The sequence below is a fragment of the Choloepus didactylus genome, chromosome 5, assembly GCF_015220235.1.
Source record: "Choloepus didactylus isolate mChoDid1 chromosome 5, mChoDid1.pri, whole genome shotgun sequence".
NCBI lineage: Eukaryota > Metazoa > Chordata > Mammalia > Pilosa > Megalonychidae > Choloepus > Choloepus didactylus.
Genome location: NC_051311.1, coordinates 62,408,825 through 62,433,800, shown reverse-complemented (window position 1 = coordinate 62,433,800; position 24,976 = coordinate 62,408,825). Strand labels below are relative to the sequence as shown.

The 24,976-nt window shown below is 37.5% G+C and overlaps 1 protein-coding gene across 4 annotated transcripts in view; it reads right to left on the bottom strand.

Moving 5' to 3' along the window:
- Nucleotides 1–24,976, bottom strand: part of UBE2H (ubiquitin conjugating enzyme E2 H) — a 123,705-nt gene that overhangs the window by 14,593 nt on the left and 84,136 nt on the right. For 3 of the 4 annotated variants that reach the window (XM_037836169.1, XM_037836167.1, XM_037836166.1), the window contains exons 4-5: nt 6,906–6,945; nt 5,544–5,596 (exon numbers count right to left, since the gene is read on the bottom strand). The exons of the other annotated variant lie outside the window; for it this stretch is intronic. In XM_037836169.1, coding sequence (XP_037692097.1) covers nt 5,544–5,596; nt 6,906–6,940 — 88 coding nt within the window. In that variant the 5' untranslated portion in view covers nt 6,941–6,945. The remainder of the gene's footprint in view (nt 1–5,543; nt 5,597–6,905; nt 6,946–24,976) is intronic. 4 annotated transcript variants of the gene reach the window in all.

The window sequence follows — 24,976 nt, the reverse complement described above, 5'->3', positions numbered from 1 at the left end:
GAATGAAGAAAACAGGCCCTTATGCCATGCCAATTTTGAAACGTTCCCCGCCTTACTTAGGTGCTCTTTAAGAGGTCTTTCACCCTAGTTCAAACCTTGTTTGACCGTGCTCACCTTAAGAGACTGCAAGATAAAACATGGCAAAAGGATTTGATATTAACCTTCCAGAAATGAGGGCAGTTAGTATGTAATTAACTAGCTGGGGATTCTTACAGCTCATATGAAAACTCATTATTTTTAATCACTAGACAACAATTTAGTTTGCCCTTAATGTAAGAAAAAAATAAAAATCACAAGATTTAACACTTCATGCAATTATATAAGCTAAGTAGACATGCATGGGGAAGGCTACGTATACACAGTGATCACAAGATAAGAAGAGACAACAAATCAGGGTTGTTTGTCCATATAATCAAGATTGATCCCTGAAACAATGGCCCAAAGAAAGGAGAAAGTAACTGCTGCTGTCCTTTAAGGCCATACCTTGCTGGCTCATGTGTCACAATCCACAAAGCTTGGACCACTTCATGATTCTAATGCTTAGCACCAGTGAATGTGGTATTGTTAAAGAATTTCCACTAAGTTGTTCAACCCACAAAAACCTGTTTTTCTGTATATATCTTATAATTAAACTCTTGAGTCACATAACACCACCACATCTGAAGATCTCCAAGCAGACAGATAAAGGAGGTGGGTCATGGAGCTAAGTACCACTGAAGCCATCAAATCCAAAACTCAGTCTATTTCTTATCTACCACAGTTGACATTTCTTATGGCTTTACCTGGCCTCTGTCTAGGAGACTCATAAAGACATCCAGGTGTTCCAAAGGCAGAATAATGTTTTTGACTCCAACATGACAGATCAATACTGAGTGCTCCTGGCCAATCAATCATCCATGCAGACAGATACACATCTTGTCTGTATAACTATACTAAAATGTCTAGAAACATAAATTAGCATATATGAATCCAACATAAAGCACTATTTTAAGTTACAATTACCTTCAGCCAAAATTTGAATTGTTTGGAAAGATTTATGGGCTATCTGACTGAAAGGGGGCATGCGATAACTACTTCCAATGTGGGAGAACTTAAATTCATTAGGCCACAGGATAGTATTATCAAATAAACTTATGCCCTTTTACAAATTTTCTAAATACAGGGGTAAAAGAAAATTTGTTCTCTTGTCTAATCTCAAAGTCACTGCAGCATTCCTTCTATGTTGTTCACTTCTTTTGACTGTTACTGATTTCCCGGACGACTGTAAGGGAAGTAATTTCCCAAATGCTGATTTTTCTCACCAGCAAAATAAGAGGGGGAGTATCCAATCCACTGGCTAGTAACCCTAAGGGTGAGAATTGCAAGCTTTCTAATTTGGTAAGAAAATTAAATTTTCACCTTACTTGTCCACAATTTAATCCATAGTGTAAGTGATTTATCAAGTTAGTCAAGAAATGAGTAAAATGAAAATTGGAGAGATGAACACAATTTTCAGGAGCCAAGTGTGCATAATCCAGAAGGGTGACGGGGAGATTAAAGCTGTATTGCAGAGAAGGTACTTGAGCCCCAGGAATATGGGTTGATAAGCCAACTAGAGATAAAGATTCTCTGGAGTAAAATGGAAAACTGGAAAACAGAAGGGGTGCTTAACCTGTGGCTTAATGAGCTTAACTCTCCTTACGAAGTCCTTAAAATTATAGTTGCTTCTGAAACTGGAATTCCCATCTCTTTGGTTATCAGTTGTGATTCCTGAAGCAGCCCCTACTGAATTTTATAAGTTTTCCAGAGCTCTTATTGTTGCTGTCTGGAAGAGAAGGAAGGGATATAAAAAACAAGCTATCATGCAGAAAGCCAAAATGAATCAACTTTGTGAGGGCATGTGCTAGTTTCCTTTTAATGTCGCAAGAGTAACAAACAATAGATAATCAATTCATACTCAATAGATAACTTCATACTGATGACAAGCATCTTTACAAAATTAACCATATCACCCACTATAAACAGCTCTTTTGCAAGGTTAAACAATATAAAATTTTAAATTACAGAGTAATTACAATCATACCAATTTTGAGTTTCCGAAAGAACAAACTGTTATGTACATATGGCAAAGGAAAACAGGATGAGGACAGAAGCAAAACTGAGTCAAATGGGCTACCAGAAATAAATTTTCTTTTGTGGGGTAGGGAGAATAAAGGACTAAATTTGCTACTAATATGACCATTGTTTAATATCAAAGTTTATGATAATTATAAATCTGAAATTTAAACTGGGAGTTATTATCCTACAAGTATGCCTATCCATTGCACAGTACATGCCCTGGGGCAAAGTATGCTCCTTACCATATTATACAGTAGAGACGATGAAACAAGTTTTGATTTCCAGGCGAAGCATTTTGCTTTTCAGTTGACTATTTATGTTAACACACCAACTTTCTCCTGTTAGTGACTTAGTATTAAATGAGATTTTTTTTTTTGTCTTATGAACTAAGATTCTCTCAAGAAAGACTGCAGGAAATGGAGTGATTCAGAATTCACTAATGGTGACTAGCCTTCAATATCAGAGGTTTCAGCAGCTTGCAATCAAAATTCAACCTCGACCCAAAGATCAGATAAATCTTAAAGAAATTTTAAGATCACCTGAATCAACCCTTTCTAACAGTATATATACAGACCGTATTTGCCTACTCCTAAAACCTTCCATGAAAGAAATACTGAATTTTCTTGAGAAAGTTTGGGTTTTGAACAAAATGTGAAAAACCATTCCTCCCATGCTCAGTGTACTTCCTTTTGACTATACCTTGAAAATACTTCTTCAGTTTCCTATACTTACCTGTAATGTTAGTGTGTCCACGCTCTTGTACCACGGAACACTTATGATAGCTCATATATTATGTATTACTGAAATCCGTTTTCAAAAGTTTACTTTGACCAATGTGCTCTGTTATTTATTAAACACTTTGCAAGACAATACAAGAACATAATTCAACAGTTTATAAACATGATAAAACCTTAGTCCTTGCTGACTTTCTGCTTTAAAATCTATTCCGAACCTCATATATTTCTGGTGGGAATGTAAAATCTATAGTCTTTTTGGAAAACAGTCTAACAGTTCCTCACATGATTAAACATAGATTTACCTTATGACCTAGCAATTTAACTCTTAGGTATATACACAAGAGAAATGAATATATACATCCACACAAACGTATTGCACACGAATGCTCGGAGCAGCATTATTCTTAATAGACAAAGGTGGGAAACAACCCAAATGTCCATTAACAGAAGGATAAGCAAAATACGGTACATCCATACAATGGAATATTATTCTGCAATTTAAAAAATGAGTATTGATCATTCATGGATGAACCTTGAAAATGTTATGCTAAGTCACAAAAGACCACATGTTGTATGATTCCATTTAAGTGAAGTGTCCAGAATAGGAAAATCTATAGAGACAAAAAGATTAATGTTTGCCTCGGGCTGGGGGGCTGGGGGAGGATAGCAAGACAGGGAGGGTGATAGCCAAAAGTTTCTTTTTGAGGTGAAGAAAAATGTTCTAAAATTGACTGTGGTGGTGATTGCAGATGTCTATGAATATACAAAAAACCAGTGAACTATCTACTTTAAATGGGTTAAATATATGGTATGTGCATTATAACTCAATAAAGCTATTATTTTTTTAAAATTTGTTCTGAGATGTGAGGTATTTGAGAATTAGCAAACCTCTTCCACAAAGCTTTTCTGGTCAATGATAAAAGAATTAGTTTAACAGAAGTCCAACTTACTTCACTGTAACTGAAACCAGTGTGCAGTATTTTGATATGCACATTTCTGAAATGTGACTGGTTTAAGAAAATACATCATTCCATCAGATATTTCAGGCAGCCTGCCAGACATTTTTACCAAAAAATCATCTTAAAGAGAAATCATTTAATCAACCTGAGTATACGTTCTTTCTTGTAGCCTCATCTCCTTATAAGCTACTGTCTCCCTCGAACTCTCATGCTAATCAGTCCTGGGCATGATCAATTCACTCATTAATTCAACAAATATCTGTACCCTTACTGTACACTAGGCACTCTTTTAGGCAATGGGTATATATACCCAGATGAGAACAAGACAAAGTTCTTGCTCCCATGGAGCTTACAATCTCATAGGGCAAGATAAACAATAAACAAACACTGGTTTTAAAAATTTATTCAAAGCAGAGTGCTGTGCTGTAACGGAAGAGGGTGGTATTTTAGATAGAGTGGTTAGGAAAGAAGGCTTCTCCGCTATACAAAGACTGGGGGAGATAATTCCAGGAAGAGGAAGTAATTCTTGAATGGTAAGATCAGGAGGGAAGAAAACAAGGTTTACTGTTGCTGCTGGTGACCAGCCTTCCTCTGTGATTCTCATTCACCATCATCCTAGTGCAAGTATATATGGCAAAGGTGACTTGCAGACTTTGGCTGGTATAAGACATCTTACCTACCTTAAACCATTCAGAGGTCTTACAAATCTTCAACAAGAGGAAGCTATTTCCGGTAATACCAACCTAAAGTGATTTTTCCCTCCTTTCCTTGTACCTCTCAGCAAATGCTATTTGAATCACTCATTCTTTAAACCCATATTGGTGAGAAGCACCATGCTAGGAACCCTGGGTCAAAAAGACATATCAGACATGTACACTGACAGCTCTTAAGGCAGGAAATAATCTAGCAGCACAAAAAATATATGGGCATAAACAACTAATACAAGGTAGAATGTACAAGTGGGCCACAAAAAAGAGTTATATAATGTAAGTGTGTTCAGAGATTACTTTCAGCTGGGGATTAGAGGAAGATTCACAGGGGTGGGGGACATGAGAGCAGAGAGAAGCTGTGAAGACTGAGGATTTTGTCACATAAAGGAATAAACAGATTTATTTGTTGTATCCCTAATTAACTTTAAATTATTTAACAATATTTTTAGCTTCCCAACCAGATTACAAGCTCAGGGTGAGGTGGCTTGATATTCCCTTGGATCTCCTGTAGCATTTAGCAGAGTATTTTGCAGAGTTGAGCAATTCGTTTGCTGATTCACTGTAAGAGGTGAGATGTCGATTTTAGCACTGAAGATAAGGCTAAATTACTCTTTGCTTCATCATAAAGAGGTCTGGCTTTTGAAACAGATGATCCCCTAAACCTCTTAATACATCATTCACCTCATTTCAGAAGGACATTCCTAACAGTTTTACCAAAACTAAAAGGCATTATATATAAACAGGTATACAGTGTGCTTTGGAATATACACAAATATAAAACGTTTGCATACTGTGTGTGTGCGTACGTAAATCACTACACTTCAAGTTCAGAATCTCACAAGATTATTTTAAACTTCCATAGATACACTAAATTTTGTATTAAGAGAAAATTTTTTTTTTCACTGAACAAACTTTCCATTCAGGCCCTCAAAATCCCTTCCCATTCCCAACAAAACATCCTAAACCAGAGAAGAAAAGCCAAACAACATTTTTAGGCAGTGTCTCAACATCTCCAAAAAATATTCCACGGCCAAACTCACCATAGAGAGCTGTCCAAGTTTGATTAATTACATCTAGACACACAGTTCCTGACCTGAAACAGATGGAAAGAATGGCATTTTTTAAAAAAATTAGAAAGTTAGTTGCATGTATCTGGCAACTAATTTTATTTATTAAGAAAAAGTATTCAATCATACTTCTAATAGATTTTTTAAAAAGAATACCAATTGGGGAAAGTATGAAAAATTAGGACAGAGCACTTACAAGGTCTTAAGGGTGTCCTAACGGAAAAAATAGCAACTATACAACGGAGAAAACAGACAACAATTTAACAAGGTGATGAAATTGACATTGGCAACAAGGGGCAGACAGACTTTGTGTGCTTCAGTATGCAAAACCCTGAGAAGGATGCAATCTTTCTTTAGTGGTTTTCTGGCCACAAATGTATACCCTGAATCTAATCATAAGAAAACATCAGACAAACCCAAATTGAGGGACATTCTATAAAATGACTGCTCTCTATTCTTCAAAAATGTTAATTTTAGAAAAGATAAAGACTGAGGAACTGTCCCAGATTAAAGAAGATTAAAGAAACATGACAACTAAATGCAATATGGGATCCTAGACAGGATCCTTTACCAAAAGGAAAAAAAGGCTAAAAAGTATTGCATTAATATTAAATTCCTGAATATGATGACTGTAGTGTGGCAATATAAGAGAACATCCTTGTTGTTAGCAAATATACACTGGCATATTAAAGGATAAAGAGGCATGATATATGGATACTACCTACATACACAGGGTTTAGAACATTTCCCATATACATGTGGTTGTGTGTGTGTGTGTATACTTAGTGCCATGACAAGGAAAAACTGCAGTCCAAATAAACATGTATTCTCAACAGTATTGGAAGTACAAAGCAGGATGCATTGATGTCATATTTTAAAATATCACTAATAAAATATTAGAAGGAAAGAAAGGGTTAATTAAGATTCATTAACTGAAATAAAAGTCATTCATGTTTGCCTTACTCTCAAGAAGTGAGAAATACTTTAAGGGTTGAAAATAATAAATTTTGTAGACTGAAAATAGTACTCTGAACTGTGTTTATGCAGAGAGAATTGAGACGTGGAACATTACAAAAGTTAGCTGGATGTCAAGGTGAATGAAGGAACCAGTCACGGCAATGGGAAAAACTGAGCAATGCAACAGGAGAATTTAAACTAACTGGTTTAGAATATTATCTCCCTAGGATTTTACAGTTTAAGTGACCATTCATACAGTCCTACCTCCTGACAAAATCCAAAAAAAATTTTTTTGAGGTTTTTTTTTAATATGATTAGATGAACTCTAATCAACAGCAGTTGCTGCTAAGATGTAAACATTTTTAAACAGTTACTTACGCTTCATCAATGTTGGGATGGAAAATTTTATTCATGAATCCTGTAAAAAGAGATGTTAATTAGCAGTAAAAAGTATCCAGAGAACAATTAGTTTTAAAGTCAGCCCCCGCAAACAATTTCAGTACTGGAAAAAGGTAATAATACCCATAAATCATTAATTTCAATCCTACATTTTTTGTTACTGGTAAGATTATATTATCCTGATGGCTCCAATTACTTAACATATATCAGTTTTGTATAATAAACAGCAAGCTTTGGAAGCAATGCAACCTCATATACAAAGTAATCATTAAAAGGTATCTGACAAAAGAAAATTTGTAATACTAAATGGTTTATAACTACTGTCATAATAAAACTTAAAGCTCACTCTGACTCCTCCTCCAAAGTTTTATTGTTCAATCTCTAAATCTGGAGGTTCTACATTTGAACTTCTTCTTCTAGTCCCATTTACTGGTATCATTGTGATACACCGTGTGCGGAACATGAATGAAGCTGTTGAAACTTGAAGCGAGTACCACTTCCAAACCGCAAAGAATTTCATAAGAACACGGACCAAAATATTTCCTTTAACTCTAGTCTACTCATTCCAGGAAACCCAGTATTGATTAAAACTAGGGAAACCAAGAAATGAGGCAAGAAGCAAGAAAATTTTTTTTTTTAATCCTCTGAGATGGCTGTATCTTTTTTTTTCTTTTTTAAGTACGTACAGAGACAAGAAACCAGAAGTCAGAGATTTGTTTTTTTATTTATTCCTAGAAACTCTTGACTTCAATGAATATTGATATTTAAATTCCAAAGAAATTAATTTCTTTTCTAATTTAAATAAGTGAATCGGTTTATATATATACAAATGTTAATATTCCAAGGCAGAGATCCACTATCAAAGTTGTCATTTTGTCATCCTTATCACCTTCCTTTTAGGATTTCCTTATTCCATTTTAAACTTCCAATGAACTGAAATTCCTTACTCAGACAACCATCACTATCGTTTTCCAACACCACCTTCCCTCACTCCCAACCCCCATGTTCTCTCATTCACACAATACATATTTGGGCAACACCTACATATCAGTCATTGGACTTGCTAGTGTACAAAAATAAAAAAGATAATCAACTGTTCTTGAGGAAGTCACTGTAGCAGTGGGATGAGAGACATGAAGAAATAATGTGTTCAAAGTGTTGGGAGTGTCGGGAGGAGCACATCTGGGAAGAGGAAAAGTGTCAGGGAAGATGCGGAGGAAGTGGCATCAGAGGATTCTCAAGGATGAAATGTCACAGAGGTCACTTCCAAAAAGCTAAGAAACTCCCCTCAAATTAGAAAATGGGGAATAATGATACAAAAACCCTGTATTCCAGTCCTTGCTTGCTCTAGCCACTCTAAGTACTATATCAAGAGAGTCCATACAATGTTTAAATTTCCCTGATTCAAAAACAAAGGTCCAAATATGATTTCATATTAAGTTTTCATTAATGAATTTAATAATTTAAATAAAAGTTTCAAAGTTGAGATTTAAAAGGTATGTAGTTTATGAAGTGACTGTAATACACTAATGGAAATGCTCATGTTTTAATGTTAGGAGAAGAAAATGCAGGGTAAAAAATTCTATGTAACCTTAAAAAAACACTAATAACGTGCATAATGAGCCTCTGAGATTATTCATTGCAGCATTGTTTATAAAAGCCAAGAACCAAAGTCAACCCTATCAACAGGGGAATGGGTAAACACAGTACCTCCACATATTGGGAGTCCTATACAGCCAAAGGTAATTAACTAGGCAAACATGTATGCACCTGAATAGGTCTAAAGCTGAGTTAAAAACAAAATACAGAATGATATATTTACAACATGATACCATTTAGATAAATTAGAACAAAGCAATATTACATATTCTCTATGGTAACAAGTATAGAAAATTGTACTGGACCAACATATACCAAACTTACAAAAGTAATTATTTCAGGGAGGGTGCAGGGTCAAGGTCATGGTGGGAACAGGGAACAAGACAGAGAAATGGTGGTTAAAGATGACTATCTGAAACACTATAGTCCATTCAAGAAGAGACAATGTGCTTGTATACTGTTGCTCAGTTTGTTTTTTTAAGTACAGATAGACAAGGAACTGGAAATAAATGTGTACAAATGTTAAGTGTTTAATTTTTAATGAATATTTTATAAATATATTTAGTTAATATTTTCTCCATTATATTTTTCAAATCACCCCCCCCCGCCCCCCGCCCCAAATACCACAACTAGGATGACAGCAATGAAAAAAAGGCTAGGAGGAAACAAACAAGTGTTAATGGTAGTCATTTTTTGAGAGATTTTCCCTATTATTTCTATTTATACCCTTCTGACTTTCCAGAATTTCTACAATGTGCAATTTTAGTAGCTGGGGAAAAACCTTTCACGTAAAAAATAAACAGTACAAACATTCTAAAGTAGACCTAATTATACATAGAATAACTAGTGCAGAAATTTTTTAAGGAAAAGAATCACTAAAATCCATTTTATTTGAGATTTAAATGCTCTTGTTTAAATAATCCAAACTCATTACAGAAAAATCAGAAAATTCTCATGTTATAAAGAATGTGGTCTTCAAGATTAGTTACATATAATATATGCTGCTATCACACCTGTCAAGAAACTTTTCAATGAGTAGAATACATTGTTTAGCTACCATGTGGTTTAATTCAAGAGACTAGTTCTATTTGGGAAAAGCATTTTGCTTGCAGCTACAAGAATTTAATTTGTTCTTCCTGATGCTTAAAATCCTGCCTCCACTAGAATTCTCAAAACTAACACCTAATGATGCAAGCAACATCTATGGCAAAGTTCCCAATACAGGCTACAGATGAGAACCAGCTAGACAGCTCTTCAGAAAACAAAATAAATGATATGTTAGAAGGTGGCAAGTGTTATGAAGAAAAAAAAAAGCAAAAAGAAGGGGAATGCCAAAGAAAAAGATGCTTATTTGATGCAGGATCTATATTTTCTGCAGCACATTAAATAATTTAACTTGTACAGTCAGTTTATTCAAACACCATAATTACATGGAACGTTGAATAGGTAGTGAGATCTGGTAGGTTTGTACAGGTTAGTGTGAAATTCCGATACATCCCAAAGTAATTTGGGCAGAGAATGAGAATATATTTGCAGCCCCCCCGCCCCGGGGAACTGGGGAAAAATGCGGAAATGTTGGGCTTCCCCACCTGTTGTTACTGGTGTTTTTGCAAACGTTGAGGACTGACAGTTTGGTAGGATGAGCCCTCGATCTTGGGGCGTGCCCTTATGAAGCTTGTTGCTGCAAAGGAGAGGCTGAGCCTACTTACAATTGGGCCTAAGAATCTCCCCAAGAGAACCTCTTTGTTGCTTAGATGTGGACTCTGTCTCTCTAAGCCCATGTGGAAATGAACTCACTGCCCTCCCCTGTAGGTGGGACAGGACTCCCAGGGGTGTCAATCTCCCTGGCAACGTGGGACATGACTCCAGGGATGAGCCCAGACCCAGCATCCTGGGATTGAGAAAATCTTCTTGACCAAAACAGGGAAGTGAAATGAAACAGTTTCAGTGGCTGAGAGATTTCAAATGGAGTCCAGAGGTCACTCTGGAGGGTATTCTTATGCGCTATATAAATATCCCTTTTTAGTTTTTAGTGTACTGGAATAGCTAGAAGGAAATACCTGAAACTGTCGAACTGCGCCCCAGTAACCTCGATTCTTGAAGATGACTGCATTAACTATGGAGCTTATATGGTGTGACAGTGTGATTGTGAAAACCTCGTGGCTCATACTTCCTTTGCCCAGTGTATGGACAGATGAGTGGAAAAATGGGGACAAAAACTAAATGAAAAACAGGGTGGGATGGGGGGTGTGTATGTGTGTGTGGAATGTTTTGGATGTTCGTTTTTACTTTAATTTTTATTTTTTTATTTTTTGGAGTAAGGAAAATGTTCAAAAGTTGATTCTGGTGATGAATGCACAACTATATGATGGTACTGTGAACAGCTGATTATACACTGTGGATGACTAAGGTATGTAACTATATCTCAATAAAATTATTTTTAAAAAAAGGAGAATGGAGAATGCAGGGTTGGTATGAATTTAAATAGGACAGTCAGGGAGGGCCTTACTGAGAAGATGACTTGAAGATGAGAAGAAGGAGAGGAAGTGAACCATTTGGGTATCTAGAGGGAAAAGTGTCTATGCAACATGAATGGCCAAGTGCAAGGTGCATCAGGAGCTTGTCTGATGTGTTTGAAGAACAATCAACAGCTTCTGAAACTGAAGTAGAGTGAACAAGGGGCAAAAGAACAGAAAATGAGGTCAGAGGGATCAGCATTTGAGGGTCTGTTTAAGGACACTGACTTTTATTCTGAATGAGATGGGAAACCACTGAGACACAGTAATCGTATATAGACACATCCCTCAACCTTTTAAATTTTTTTAAGAGAAGGTTTTACTACTAAAAAAGGCGAGGTACTTAGGGTAACAGCTCAATCAAGCCACAGCATCTCAGGGCTGGGGAAAGAATGATGGGGAACGGCAGATCTCGAGAAAAATGGAATGGGATGTCTCTCCTACAGTAGAATTAAGTCTCAACAATTTGATGTCACAGGACACCTTAAAGATGTATGTCAAGAAAACAGCTATGGTGAAAAGAGCTTTAAATGTTTATCAAAACTGCCTTCCTCATTGTACAAGGTCTGAAGATTACATTTGGAACAAATGTAGTTTCTACACTGTTCTCAATCAAATCTAGATTTTGGCTTGGTTGAGTCCAAGAGTAGATAACAGAGAGGCAAAAAAGATCTTAGTAAACATATCCTTTAGTAATAAATGGGGTGAAGCCTAGGACCCAGGGCCTCTGCTAAGTGTAAAACACCATCTGAGATACTGGTAGTTCAAAAAGCTCTCAATGATGAATTGCACACTTGAAAGTGTACACTTGAAATGGGAAATTTTGTTGTACATATAGTGCCATAATAATTGTTTTTTTTTAAAGGCTCTTAAGATCGAAGGCAGAATTAGAATGGAAAGAGCAAAGTACTAAACAACAGGGACATAAGTTCTAGAACCAACTGCTATTAACTGCAGCCTTTGGGCAAGTCACTTCACTTCTCTGGGTCTGTTTCTTTACCTATAAAGGAAAACAGTTGGGCTATATGATTTCTAAAATCTCAACTCAACATGCTATTTTTAAAGATCCTCTCAGCTCTAAAAATCCAGGATTTAACACCACAAAGAGCCATTAAATCTGCTATTTCTAAGTAAGCAGAAACAGAGTTATAACCTTGCCTTTGAGGAAACAAGCACAGCCAGACCAACTTTACCAAAAAATGCTTTCTGGACTCAAATTATCTCTTCCTATCCCAGGCTTTTAAAATTGCTATAGGAGGCGGGGCAAGATGGCGGCATAGAGAGGAGTGGAAGCTAAGTAGTCCCCCTGGAACAACTACAAAAAACCAGAAACAACTAGTAAATAATCCAGAATAACTGCGGGGGGACAAACGAGACCATCCACTCATCACACACCAACCTGAATTGGGAGGAATGCCCTAGAACACAGCATAAAATCTGTAAGTAAAACCTGCGGAACCAAGTCATGAGACCCCCTCCCCCATAGCCCGAGCTGCAAAGCCTCGTGGTGCCAGAGAGAAGCTCTCTCCCACCAAGCAAATATAGCTCAGCTGAGCTCCAACTGGGGTTTTAAGTAGCGAGTGTGAACTGCTCACTACAGGTAAGCATCCCCAAAAAAACAGACAGAGGCTTTGGGTGATGACTGACCTTGGAGAGCCAGAGGGTCGCCTTGGACTGGGTCTGAAGGGGACTGTTTCTTTTTTGGCTCAGTCAGTGGAGAAAGCCCCAGTCATTTTCAGTTTCCAGGGCTGTGACTCTGGGAAGGGTGGAGACACCACAAGCAGAGAGAGAGACCACTGAAATGCTAATGACCTCCACCTGGGGGCTCTGTCTTCTCTAGGAGGAAAGGGGTGGGGCCCTTTCCATTCAGAACCAGACCCCAGAACCTGGGGGAACACGGCTATACCTCCTCACACCAGTCAAGAATTATAGGCTAACAGGCATCACCTGCTGGGCAGAAAAGCACAGTGACCTGAGGCATCAAAGGGTGGAGCAATTTTCTAAGACACACCTGCAGGGAAACCAGATACTGAATATTTCTTCCCTCTGGGACCTGAGCCTGTTCTGGTCTGGGAAAACCTGATTTGGATAACCAAGGAAACCATGCCTAGACAACAGAAAATTACAACCTACACTAAGAAAAACAAAGTTATGGCCCAGTCAAAGGAACAAACGGACACTTCAACTGAGATACAGGAATTTAAACTAACGCTAAATCAAATCAAAAAGTTTAGAGAAGATATTGCAAAAGAGATAGAGGCTGTAAAGGAAACACTGGGCATATATATGGCAGAAATCAAAAGTTCAAAAAAACAACTAGTAGAATCTATGGAAATGAAAGGCACAACACAAGAGATGAAAGACACAATGGAAACACAACAGCAGATCTCAAGAGCCAGAAGAAAACACTCAGGAACTGGAGAACAAAACACCTGAAAGCCTACATGCAAAGGAGCAGATGGAGAAAAGAATGAAAAAATATGAGCAACATCTCCAGGAACTCAAGGATGAAACAAAGTACAATAATGTACATATCATTGGTGTCCCAGAAGGAGAAGAGAAGGGAAAGGGGGCAGAAGCAATAATAGAGGAAATAATTAATGAAAATTTCCCATCTCTTATGAAAGACATAAAATTACAGATCCAAGAAGCGCAGCATACTCCAAACAGAAGAGATATGAATAGGCCTACGTCAAGACACTTAATAATCAGATTATCAAATGTCAAAGACAAAGAGAGAATCCTGAAAGCAGCAAGAGAAAAGCGATCCATTACATACAAAGGAAGCTTAATAAGACTACATGTGGATCTCTCAGCAGAAACCATGGAGGCAAGAAGGAAGTGGTGTGATATATTTAAGATACTGAAAGAGAAAAACTGCCAACCAAGAATCCTATATCCAGCAAAGCTGTCCTTCAAATATGAGAGAGAGCTCAAAATATTTTCTGACAAACAGACAATGAGAGACTCTGTGAACAAGGCACCTGTCCTACAGGAAATACTAAAGGGAGCACTACACGGTGATAAAAGATAGGAGTGCGTGGTTTGGAACACAATTTTGGGAGATGGTAGCAACAATGTAAGTACACTGAAACAAAGGGAACTATGAATACGGTTGAGAGAGGAAGGTGGGGAGCATGTGAGACACCACTAGAAAGGAGGAAAGAAAGACTGGGACTGTGTAACTTGGTGAAATCTAGAGTATTCAACAATTGTGATAAAATGTACAAATACATTGTTTTATAAGGGAGAACAAGCAAACGTCAACCTTGCAAGGTGTTAAAAATGGGGAGGCATTGGGGGAGGGATGCAATCAGCATAAACTAGAGACTGTAACTAATAGAAAAAAAATTGCTATAAAAATATTCAAGGTAAATAAATGGATAGAGGCATATTGCCTTTCAATTTATTCTTGGACAAGCTGTGGGCAGCATTTCTGGCAAAGCTATTTACACTCTGGATAATCATGCCAACAATGGAACTTCTGGATGAGGCAGGGGAGGGGGGTGCTGAGGCTAAGAATTCAGAGAAGGAACATTCTCAGGACTGAGTGTGTTTGCCCTGGCATGTTCTGTTTCCTTTTGGCAATGCTATCACCACACTAATGAATACGTCTGCAGCAAGAAAATTTTCCCAACGGTTGTTTCCATTCAACCAGGAACTATTTTGAAGATATTTTAAAAGAACATATTTTGAAAGCTGCTTCTTTATGGAAACATGATAAGTGGAAACAGCAAGTCATTTTTCATCTACATGATTTAAGATGTTATTCACTACCAGACATTTTCTAACTACATATTTCAGTGATATGACCAAATAAAGTTCAGAACTTCTTTGTTTAATCTTTTGGACAATTATTCTCCGGCATGGTTCTAGCACTTGCATGGAAGTGGATGGACAATAGGAACAAATGTCTGGCTGAAAAGTCCACTACTTCTGTCATGCATCTTCTAGCATAAGAGAGTCAGGTGAGGTACCATTCTGGAAGAACAATCCAAATCATGCTAAATTAATGCAAAGTTACATATTTTAAAAACTTACAGCATAGATTTTTAAAATGAAAATACATGTCATGCTTTTGCCTGTTCCACCCCAATTACAAATTGTTTTTGAATAACCAATCTCTTGACCCACAGGGTAATAGACAGAGAGGGTAAATACTATCGTGCCAAGACATGCTGAAAACTCATTTTTATTTCAGCCTGTTTCTGTGTCCAATCCCAGGAGGGGATCTGTACAAAACTGAACTCACCTTCTGAGTAATTTCTGCTATTGTGGTTATATGTAAATAAAAGAGGCAAAAATTCATCTTTTTTCCCACCTTTGTTTGCAAGGATATTAATACTCAAATATGTGAGATGAAATATACTGGGCCAATTATCTTCCCAGAAACTTCACTCAGTAAAACCTTTAAGAAATGGGAGGTCAGAAAAGTGACTCATGAAACAAAGTGAATCCACCCTAAGGTAAATAGGCAAAAAGTTAGAGGCAAAAAACAGTAGCTATATCCCAAAGAGAGAAGGAGCCTGGACTACAGATGGTTTAGGCAACTGTAGATGATGCAATTTAATTATAAGCCTATGAATTTCTTTAGGAAATTATACACTTATGAATTTCTATAAATGAATACCTTGTAATATTCTACCATCAGGACAAATGCCCACATAATGTAGACTATTCGGAATCAAACTGATAAATTCTAATTTTTAAGGTAGGCATAACTGTTTTCATGATATTTTTAAAAGAGTAAGTTTTATCTCCCCTTGCTATATTTCAGACTATAAAATTTTTAAGGGCAATAACTTGGATCTTGCAGGGAAAATGGTTGACCAGCTACCCAAGGCTCTCCATTCCTAGCAGGAGGAGGTGACCAAAGTTGGGACGTTCCAGCTAAGAAAGGGGTGGGAGTGCTACCAGCCTCATCAGCAACATCCGCACTGCCAGCTTTGTGCATTAGTGCACAACCTAACAGATTTTCATCTTACCTCAGACAGCCAGGCCCAGCCCATGGCAGCCTGCCCCTGGGCAGAAGTCCCTTCAGATAGCTAAGACTTTCCTACTCAGGAGAGATGGATCTGGGCAGGTCTCTTCTTGAGTAAGGAACCAAGGAAGGAGCTCAGTGTCAATGCCCTGTGTCATGGGAACTTCTGAACTGATCTTGTGTTCATTCAGGAGATCTAAACTCAACAAGGGGTCCTCTTTTCTGTTTCTTCCTTTCTCTCTGATAATATGGAGGCTGAGGAAAGGGCTGAATGGATAAGAAAAGTTCATTTATAACTAAGAAAAGGTGAAGTGTTATTCTTCAACAGCATAACCCTTATACCAATCTGGCAGATTACCAAGACCAGTAGCCATAAACCAACTGTCCTATAGATTCATTTTTGGAGGATTTTACCCACTATCCAGTCTCCGTAATTTACATTCTCAATCTCCTGGTCATTCATATAACCATACTGAATCAGCCAGTATTTTATTTTTACAGTCAGAGGCAGAACAATATAGAACACATTCAACTTGAAATCACAAGACTCAATTTCAAATTTCTGCTACTCTTATTAAACAAAGTAGCGGTTAAAAGATCAGGCTCCAAACTACCTAAATTTGAATCCTGGCTCCACTAAGTGAAGCTCTGTGGCTCCAGCAGTTAGATAATCTTTTTGCCTTTCTGTTTCATTATTCGCAAAACTAGGTTAACTAATGATAACTACCTATAGGATTGTCATCGAGATTAAATGAGTTAACATATGTAAAGCATTTGAACAACAACTGGCACTCAGTAAGTAATCAATAAATGTTAGTATTAGCTTAATGAGTTCAGGTAATTAATTTCATCTCACTTTCCTTGTCTTAAAAATGAAAGTATCTGTCCTACATCTCTGTCTCTCGTAACTCCATAGGAATTGTCAAGTGTATGTATACAAGGATACTTTGGTTACAGGCTATTGAATTTCCTATAACCCCATCACACTGGAAATGTTTATTAGTCACTCTAATATTTATTATTAAAAAAGACTGCTCTGACTACATTTGATAAAATGGGAAACACTCTAGACTGGAAGCCAGAAAGCAGACTCTGCAAGTAGTTAGCAGTGATATATCTCAGTCTCTCTGGGTCTCATATTCTACATCTTTAAAATGAGGTGACAGGACCACATGATTTCTAAAGTTCCTTCTAGTAATACGGTTTCTACCAACACCAGGAATATAAGCAAATCTTAAACTGTGTGAATGCATGTTTCAAAGGGAACTAAGAACTCATTATTTTTAGAATTTCAGTTTAAAGAAAAAAAGAAGCCAAGAATACATGTTTTCATTATGACACCAAATCCTAAAGTAGAAGAAATGGAGTTAATGCCAAACAGATATCAGAATTAATAACCAGCTCAAAAGCTAGAGATCAGTCATGCATTATAGTTGAAGTAGGAACTAACCTAAACAGCAAGTTTAGAAAGATTATATAATAATCAATTGCCAAAGGCAGAATTAAAAACAACATAAACCCAGCATCGTGGGATGGAGAACATCTTGTTGATCAAAAAGGAGATACAAAAGGAAACGAAATAAGCTTCAGTGGCAGAGAGATTCCAAAAGGAGCCGAGAGGTCACTCTGGTGGGCACTCTTATGACGCACAATATAGACAACTCTTTTTAGGTTCTAATGAATTGGGGTAGCTGGCGGTAGATACCTGAAACTATCAAACTACAACCCAGAACCCATGAATCTTGAAGACAATTGTATAAAAATGTAGCTTATGAGGGGTGACAATGGGATTGGGAAAGCCATATGGACCACATTCCCCTTTGTCTAGTTTATGGATGGATGAGTAGAAAAATGGGAGGAGGAAACAAACAAACAAACAAACAAAGGCACCCAGTGTTCCTTTTTACTTTAATTGCTCTTTTTCACTTTAATTATTATTCTTGTTATTTTTGTGTGTGTAGTTATGAAGGTGTCAGGGATTGATTTTGGTGATGAATGCACAACTATGTGATGGTACTGTGAACAGTCGAATGTACGATTTGTTTTGTATGACTGCACGGTATGTGAATATATCTCAATAAAATGAATTAAAAAAATAAACAATTACAAATGTGAGAAAAAAAAAGCTTCTACTCTGGTTTGGAAGTGTTTGATTTCTCCCAATTGTTTGTTAGATTCTAATATAAATTTAATGTATTAAAATGCTTAGGAAAGACTCTGGGAAAAAAAAAAAAACCCAACACAAGCCAGTTTCAAGAAGAAAAAGGAAAACTCTTCTGGTAGAAATAAGCATATGCAAAGGCAAGAGTACCCTTGAAGGTGGCCTGGAGGAGGGGAGCTAACATACTATTTTTGTTTGGCTAACAAGATGAAGTTCAGTGAATTTAGATATTAAGACCACCGATAGGTTTTCGTATTAATAGGGCCAATTTGACCATTGGCTTCTTCCCTCACTGAGAACTTCAGCACCTGGCCCCCAAGTCTCTCTCTCTACCCCAACTCCTGTCATTTTTAGGGACATTATCGCCCACAGAGATCACACTCCTAACACCCTGGTCTCTCAGTTCTTACTTCTCCTCCAGGACTTTTCCTCTATTTTATTTCACTTCACACTTCCCAGTACATACCTGGAACCTTGTCATTGCTAAACACAGCTCCACCTTCAGAATCACAAATTCAGACATTCCTTCTCTCATCACAGTCTCCTATTCTTTCAGTTGGCTTGCCAAAGAGTTTCCCACCCATGAACAATTCTTAAACATGCCAACTCTAATCCGCTGACCCTCCCATTGTATTCCCACCTACCAGCCCTCTTATCTTCACCCCCTCTCCTACCCAATTTGATATTTAAGGGTCATCACCATCATCACTCTCTAGAAATCCTCTGCAAATTCCTTACCCTCTCCCCATCCAAAATGCCCATTCAGCAAATCCACAACTCTGGAGGAACCCACTCATTCACATTCTCTATACTTGGACTTGGGGGTTTCACCAAGTAGGCATTCATTCATTCATTCACTCAAGAAATATTTGTTGCATATCTCCTATGGAATAGACGATGTTCCAGGCCCTGAGTCTTGGGGGGAGGGGTTGCAGGATTGTTAGCAAAACATACCCAGGAATTGCCTTCGTGGACTTCACATCTCCTGCAACTGGCAGGGAAGAGAGACATTAAGTAGACAAATACATGCCAGCTTGTTGAAATATGCTCAATAACTTTTCGTGGGCTCAACACCACCTATAGCCTTCTCTCTTATTTCTCTGGTACCTTGCTCTCCCAATCTCCAATAGCTTTTGCATTTTACCATTACTCTGCAAACCTCCCTCATTCCTCTTCCTAGTTCTCAAGTTTCAGTTAATAGCCTTAACCACTTTGAGAAAATGGGAGCCAACTAGCAGGATCCCTCATTTCCCATGACCATTTCTAAAATTCTCCCTGTATACACACTCATTTCTCCTGCCTCATTAGTGGACTCAAATTCAAATGTTCATACTCTTCTCAGACACCAGTCCTCCATTTGTGTTCTGACTTTCTCCCTCCCTTCCTTCTCAATGGCACTGCTTCTTCAGCCATCCTCCTGCCCTCCAGCATTACCAAGCACTCCTGGTTTTCTAGACCATTCCTTACAATGAGCATATAAACATCCTTTAGATTCATCCATTTAAAAAATTAAAAAACAAGATCTTTCTGACTTTATATCTTCCTTTGGGAACCAATCTCCATTTGTATGCTTTCCTTAATATAGCCAAATTTCAGAGCAATGTATATCTACCCCAGGGTGTTTCAACCTCAGCGGCCTGGTCCAAACTTCCAAGTATCTCTTGCTTGCAATAGCTTTATAACCAGTCACATTGCTTCTACCCCTGCTGTCCTTCCTTCCCCCACCACAGCAGAAGATTAAAAAAAAAAAAAAAAAAAAAAAGATCGGTTCTCCATCCCTGCTTATTTTTTTTTTCCCATTACACTTAAAATAAAATTCAACTCTGTAAGCCAGCCTACAGAGCTCTACACGACCTGACCCCTGCCTATCACTTAGACCCTATCTCTTACTCTCTCTTCACCTACACTCACCAGCCCTATTTCTCCTCCTTGAACACGCTAAGCTCCTTTCTCCTGGGGGCCTTTGTACTCAAAATTCCTTCAGACTGGAAGGCTTTTACCCCTGAACTTGGAGGATCAGGGCTGGATTCTTTTATTTATTTTAGTTATTTAAGTCTCAGTTTAAATTTACTTTCTCATAGAGAAAGTAATCTAGAGTAGCTATCCTGCCAATCCCATCACATAAATTCTCTGCATAGAGCTTACTGAACATTTAAATTTTGTTTTATCAACCCCCCCCCCCCCCAAAGAACATGAATATCAAGAGAGCAATCTGTTCATTTCTAGAGCCCTAGCACCTAGAATAATGCCTGGCATCCGGTAGGTATCCAATAAAATATGGAACTGATAGCAAGAAATTATACGGGACATACACCATTCCCTGATAAAGGAGGTTCTGCCTTACTTGACAGACATAATTTTTTAAAATCTGTCCTGAAAAATTTCATTTTCAAACCCCAGTAAAAAGATACTCTAAAAATAGATTACATTCTCAGAGCATTATCTCAAATTTTTTACAAAACTTTCCTACCGAAACATTATTTTTTAATGCATTTGTTATTGTGAACTTTAACATACATACATAACAGTGATACCTTTCAAAGTACGATTTAACAAGTAGCTACAGAGCAAATTTCAAAGAATGTCATGGTCACAGTTCCACAAATTCAGCTATTTCTATTATTGTAAAATATAACATACATACAGAAAGGTGTTAACTTTTGATGTACAGCTCAACAAGCAGTTATATAGGTAATTTCAAAAACTGTTATGGGTTACAGTTCCACAGTTTCAGTTTTTTCTTTATTATGAAATATAGGGTATATAAAGGTGAAGACTTTCAAAGCACAATTCAACAAGTAGCTACAGAACAAATTCCAAAGAATATTATAGGTTACAGTTCCACCATGTCATTTACCTCCTTCCAGCTATTCCAACAACCCAGCATCTAAAAATATGTATATCATATAAAGTTTCAGTATTCATAAACCTTTATTAAATATTATCTTGTTTGTTGCTACACCATCCCTCACTTAATCTCTTTCTCCATCTTCAGAGGTGTCTAGGCAGTGAGCACCCTAACTTGTTCATATTGAAAGGAGGTATCAACAGTGTAGCGAAGGAGGCTACATCTGATTGTTGTAAAACCTTCTTTCTTTCTTACTGGAATACAAAAAATACAGATCACTACAGAGAGTAACTATACAACTGTGTGAGACAAGAACTAAATTCAAACCCAAGATAATGAAAGTAGAAAAGTTTATGGTGATCTCAATGGCATTTTGCTTCCTTAGTCTAAGAATTCACTCTATTTGTGGAAATACAGTGGTCCAAATAGGTCTTTGTTAAATTACTAACCCAAAACCTCCCACGAATGACAAGCTCTTCTCTACTCCAAATCCTGGTCCATCTCTTATTAAACACTGCTGACTTAAGTTACTCACACTAGTTCCTGTGGGAGTAGAATTTTTATCTAGGAAGATACAAATTAGAAGATAAAATGGAAAAAAATTTTAAGTTCTAGTTAGTTTAGTCATACTGCACTAAAAAACTCCATTCCAAAAACAGTGTGAGATAACTTCTGGCCACAGTGAAATACACTGGCTCAAATAAAAAACAATGGTACACTGATTATTGAAATATCTCTTAATTAAGAACCTACTGCAGATGTGGAAATTCAGAAGGGACTTTGACAGGTTATCTAGTCTCGTTTCCCTTGGAACAGGATGACCTAAACCATCTTATTTAGATGACTACCTAATTTTAAAGGCCATTGGTACAGCTCAATAAAGTATTATAACTATCATTACTGCCCATGAATTTTTCATTTTTCTCTCTGTTTACTCAAATGGGTTTGCTAGCTCTTGTTATATGCTATTAACATCAAATTCCACTGCAGAAATTCTGCAAATAAAGTCATTACCCTCTCCCCTACGTGGGACATAACTTTCAGAAGGAGGCTACATCTGATTGTTGTAAAACCTTCTTTCTTTCTTACTGGAATACAAAAAACACAGATCACTACACGGAGTAATTATACAACTGCTGTTTGAGATAAGAACTAAATTCAAACCCAAGATAATGAAAGTAGAAAAGTTTATGATAATCTCAATGGAATTTTGCTTCCTTAGTCTAAGAATTCACTCTATTTGTGGAAATACAGTGGGACATAACTTTCAGAGGTGGAAGTCCCCTTGGCAACGTGGGACATGACTCCCAAGGATGAGCCTGGACCTAGTATTGTAGGATTGACAATGCCTTCTTGACCAAAAGGGGGAAAAGAAATATAACAAAATATAACCAAATAAGGTTTCAGTGGCTAGATTTCAATTAGAGTCAAGCGGTCATTTTGGAGGTTACTCTTATGCAAAGCCAGATATTACAGCATGCCAAGCCCCAACCATCAGTATTCCTGAAAACCCTAAAGAAAATCCAGGGCTCTACCTAACACTATAAAAGTTTCATTCATTAAGTTTATTTTTTAGAAACTTAAAAATCTCCAGATTGTCCCTATGCCAGATAAGCCCTGCAACTTAGACATACCAGTCTCTCCCAGCACATCACCCAGTTGCATTCCCCTACTCCATAATGTCAATACCCCTTTTCAACACGAAGAAGTTAGAATGGTCATTGCCCAAATATCCCCGAAGATTGAGAGAATGATCAAATGAGAGGGAGGAGTTGCAACAGAGAAGTTAGGATTCAACAAATGATTATGCCTACTGAATCATTATATATATATATTTCTTTTTAGTTTCTAGTGTATTAGAACAGTCAGAAGGAAATACCTGAAATTGTGGAACTGTAGCCCATACTATACTTTGAAATTTGCTCTATAACTACTTGTAAAACTATATTTTGAAATTTATCACTTTTCGGCATAAAAAGTTCGCAATAAAAAATGTTAAAAAAAATTCCATTGCAGAGTGGGCTGGTTGGCTTTTTCCTGGTCATTCTATCAACATTCAGCAAACCATTTAAGCAGTCCCTCCATTATCATGTTCTCAACCAACCATTCCTCTTACACACTTAGCTTTGGTATCATCTAATCGCAATCCAGATGTAGTGGATACAGCCTGTTACTAAGAGAGGGCCCTTCTCATTGATAAGATGGAAGAGTCGAGAGAGGACTTTAAGAGTACAGATTGTGGGCAGTGGTTTTGTGGCCAAACAATATGATCCTTCCACCATAGTTAAAGATAGATGATTCTCCCCACTCCCACCTCCATTTACAGATAGGCAGTATTTCAAAAGCTAACTTCTAGACTAGCTAGCTGGATCTCACAACATAGTTTTCTTTTTTTTTTTTCTTTTTTTTTTTAAATCTTCATTTTATTGAGATATATTCATATACCACGCAGTCATACAAAACAAATCGTACTTTCGATTGTTCACAGTACCATTACATAGTTGTACATTCATCACCCAAAACAATCCCTGACACCTTCATTAGCACACACACAAGAATAACAAGAATAATAATTAGAGTGAAAAAGAGCAATTGAAGTAAAAAAGAACACTGGGTACCTTTGTCTGTTTGTTTCCTTCCCCTATTTTTCTACTCATCCATCCATAAACTAGAAAAAGTGGAGTGTGGTCCTTATGGCTTTCCCAATCCCATTGTCACCCCTCATAAGCTACGTTTTTATACAACTGTCTTCATGTTCTGGGTTGTAGTTTGGTAGTTTCAGGTATCCACTACCAGCTACCCCAATTCTTTAGAACCTAAAAAGGGTTCTCTGAAGTGTGCGTAAGAGTGCCCACCAGAGTGACCTCTCGGCTCCTTTTGGATTCTCTCTGCCACTGAAGCTTATTTCATTTCCTTTCACGTCCCCCTTTCGGTCAAGAAGATGTTTTCCGTCTCACGATGCCAGGTCTACATTCCTCCCCGGGAGTCATATTCCACGTTGCCAGGGAGATTCACTACCCTGGGTGTCTGATCCCACGTAGGGGGGAGGGCAGTGATTTCACCTTTCAGGTTGGCTTAGCTAGAGAGACAGGGCCACATCTGAGCAACAAAGAGGCATTCGGGAGGAGGCTCTTAGGCACAACCATAGGGAGGCCTAGCCTCTCCTTTGCAACAACCGTCTTCCCAAGGGTAAAACCTGTGGTAGAGGGCTCAACCCATCAAACCACCAGTCCCCTATGTCTGTGGTCATGTTAGCAACCATGGAGGTGGGGTAGGCGAATACCCCTGCATTCTCCACAGGCTCCTCAAGGGGGCACTGCATCGTTTTTTTTGTTTGTTTTTTTTAACTTTCCCTTCTTTTTTAAATCAACTGTATGAAAAAAAAGTTAAAAAGAAAACAAACATACAATAAAAGAACATTTTAAAGAGACCATAACAAGGGAGTAAGAAAAAGACAACTAACCTAAGATAACTGCTTAACTTCCAACATGTTCCTACTTTACCCCAAGAAAGTTACCTAATATAGCAACATTTCTGTGAACTTGCTCCTACTATATCCATCAGAAATTAACAGACCATAGTCATTCCTGGGCATCCCCAGAACGTTAAATAGCTTATCTGTTCTTCTTGGATTATTGTTCCCCCTTCCTTAATTGCTCTCTATTGCTACTTCCCCTACATTCTACATTATAAGCCATTTGTTAGAAACCATTCGTTTTACATTTCTCAAAGTTCACATTAGTGGTAGCATATAATATTTCTCTTTTTGTGCCTGGCTTATTTCGCTTAGCATTATGTCTTCAAGGTTCATCCATGTTGTCATGTTTCACGAGATCGTTCCTTCTTACTGCCGCGTAGTATTCCATCGTGTGTATATACCACATTTTATTTATCCACTCATCTGTTGAAGGACATTTGGGTTGTTTCCATCTTTTGGCAATTGTG